Here is a 451-nt window from a genome sequence, read left to right as displayed (position 1 = left end):
AACGAAAGAAACAGAACCAAAGACAAACAACGCCCCCACGCCAAACGCCCCGACGCCAAACGCCCCAACGCTAAGCCCCTGCGCTCCCTCACACCAAGTTCATCAGCAGCGCTTCCTCGGCGGGGTCGCTCGCGGGAACCCTGTGCCGGACGCGGGTTTCGGAAAGGCTGGCTTCGAACCGGTCGACCTTCCGCTGCACCGCGAGAACCAGCTGTTTCGAAGGCGTGAGGGTCATGTGGCCTTTGGGGTTGTACTTGCTGCGGGAGAGGAAGGAAGAAAGATAATAATTATAAATAAATAAGGAAGGAAAAAAAATGGAGGTGTATCTTTTTAACTGCATGATTTACTTATTCTAAATGTATTGGTTCATTTTACTTGCTACGAAAAGAAAGGAAAAACAAGAATTCGGAATAGTCTTATTGCATGTACTTATATTTTGTTGCTTTCTGTA

The 451-nt window shown here is 47.9% G+C and overlaps 1 protein-coding gene across 1 annotated transcript in view; it reads right to left on the bottom strand.

Annotated features, from left to right (window-relative positions):
- Positions 1-54: 54 nt before the first annotated feature.
- Positions 55-451, bottom strand: part of LOC119594912 (protein O-linked-mannose beta-1,2-N-acetylglucosaminyltransferase 1-like) — a 19,154-nt gene continuing 18,757 nt past the window's right edge. The window contains exon 13 of the mRNA XM_037943984.1: positions 55-257. Within this exon, the coding sequence (XP_037799912.1) occupies positions 89-257 (169 nt within the window). The 3' untranslated portion in view covers positions 55-88. The remainder of the gene's footprint in view (positions 258-451) is intronic.

This window comes from Penaeus monodon, chromosome 34, assembly GCF_015228065.2.
Source record: "Penaeus monodon isolate SGIC_2016 chromosome 34, NSTDA_Pmon_1, whole genome shotgun sequence".
NCBI classification, from domain to species: Eukaryota; Metazoa; Arthropoda; class Malacostraca; order Decapoda; family Penaeidae; genus Penaeus; species Penaeus monodon.
The sequence above is the reverse complement of the archived record's forward strand: the minus strand, read 5'-3'. Positions and strand labels throughout refer to the sequence as shown.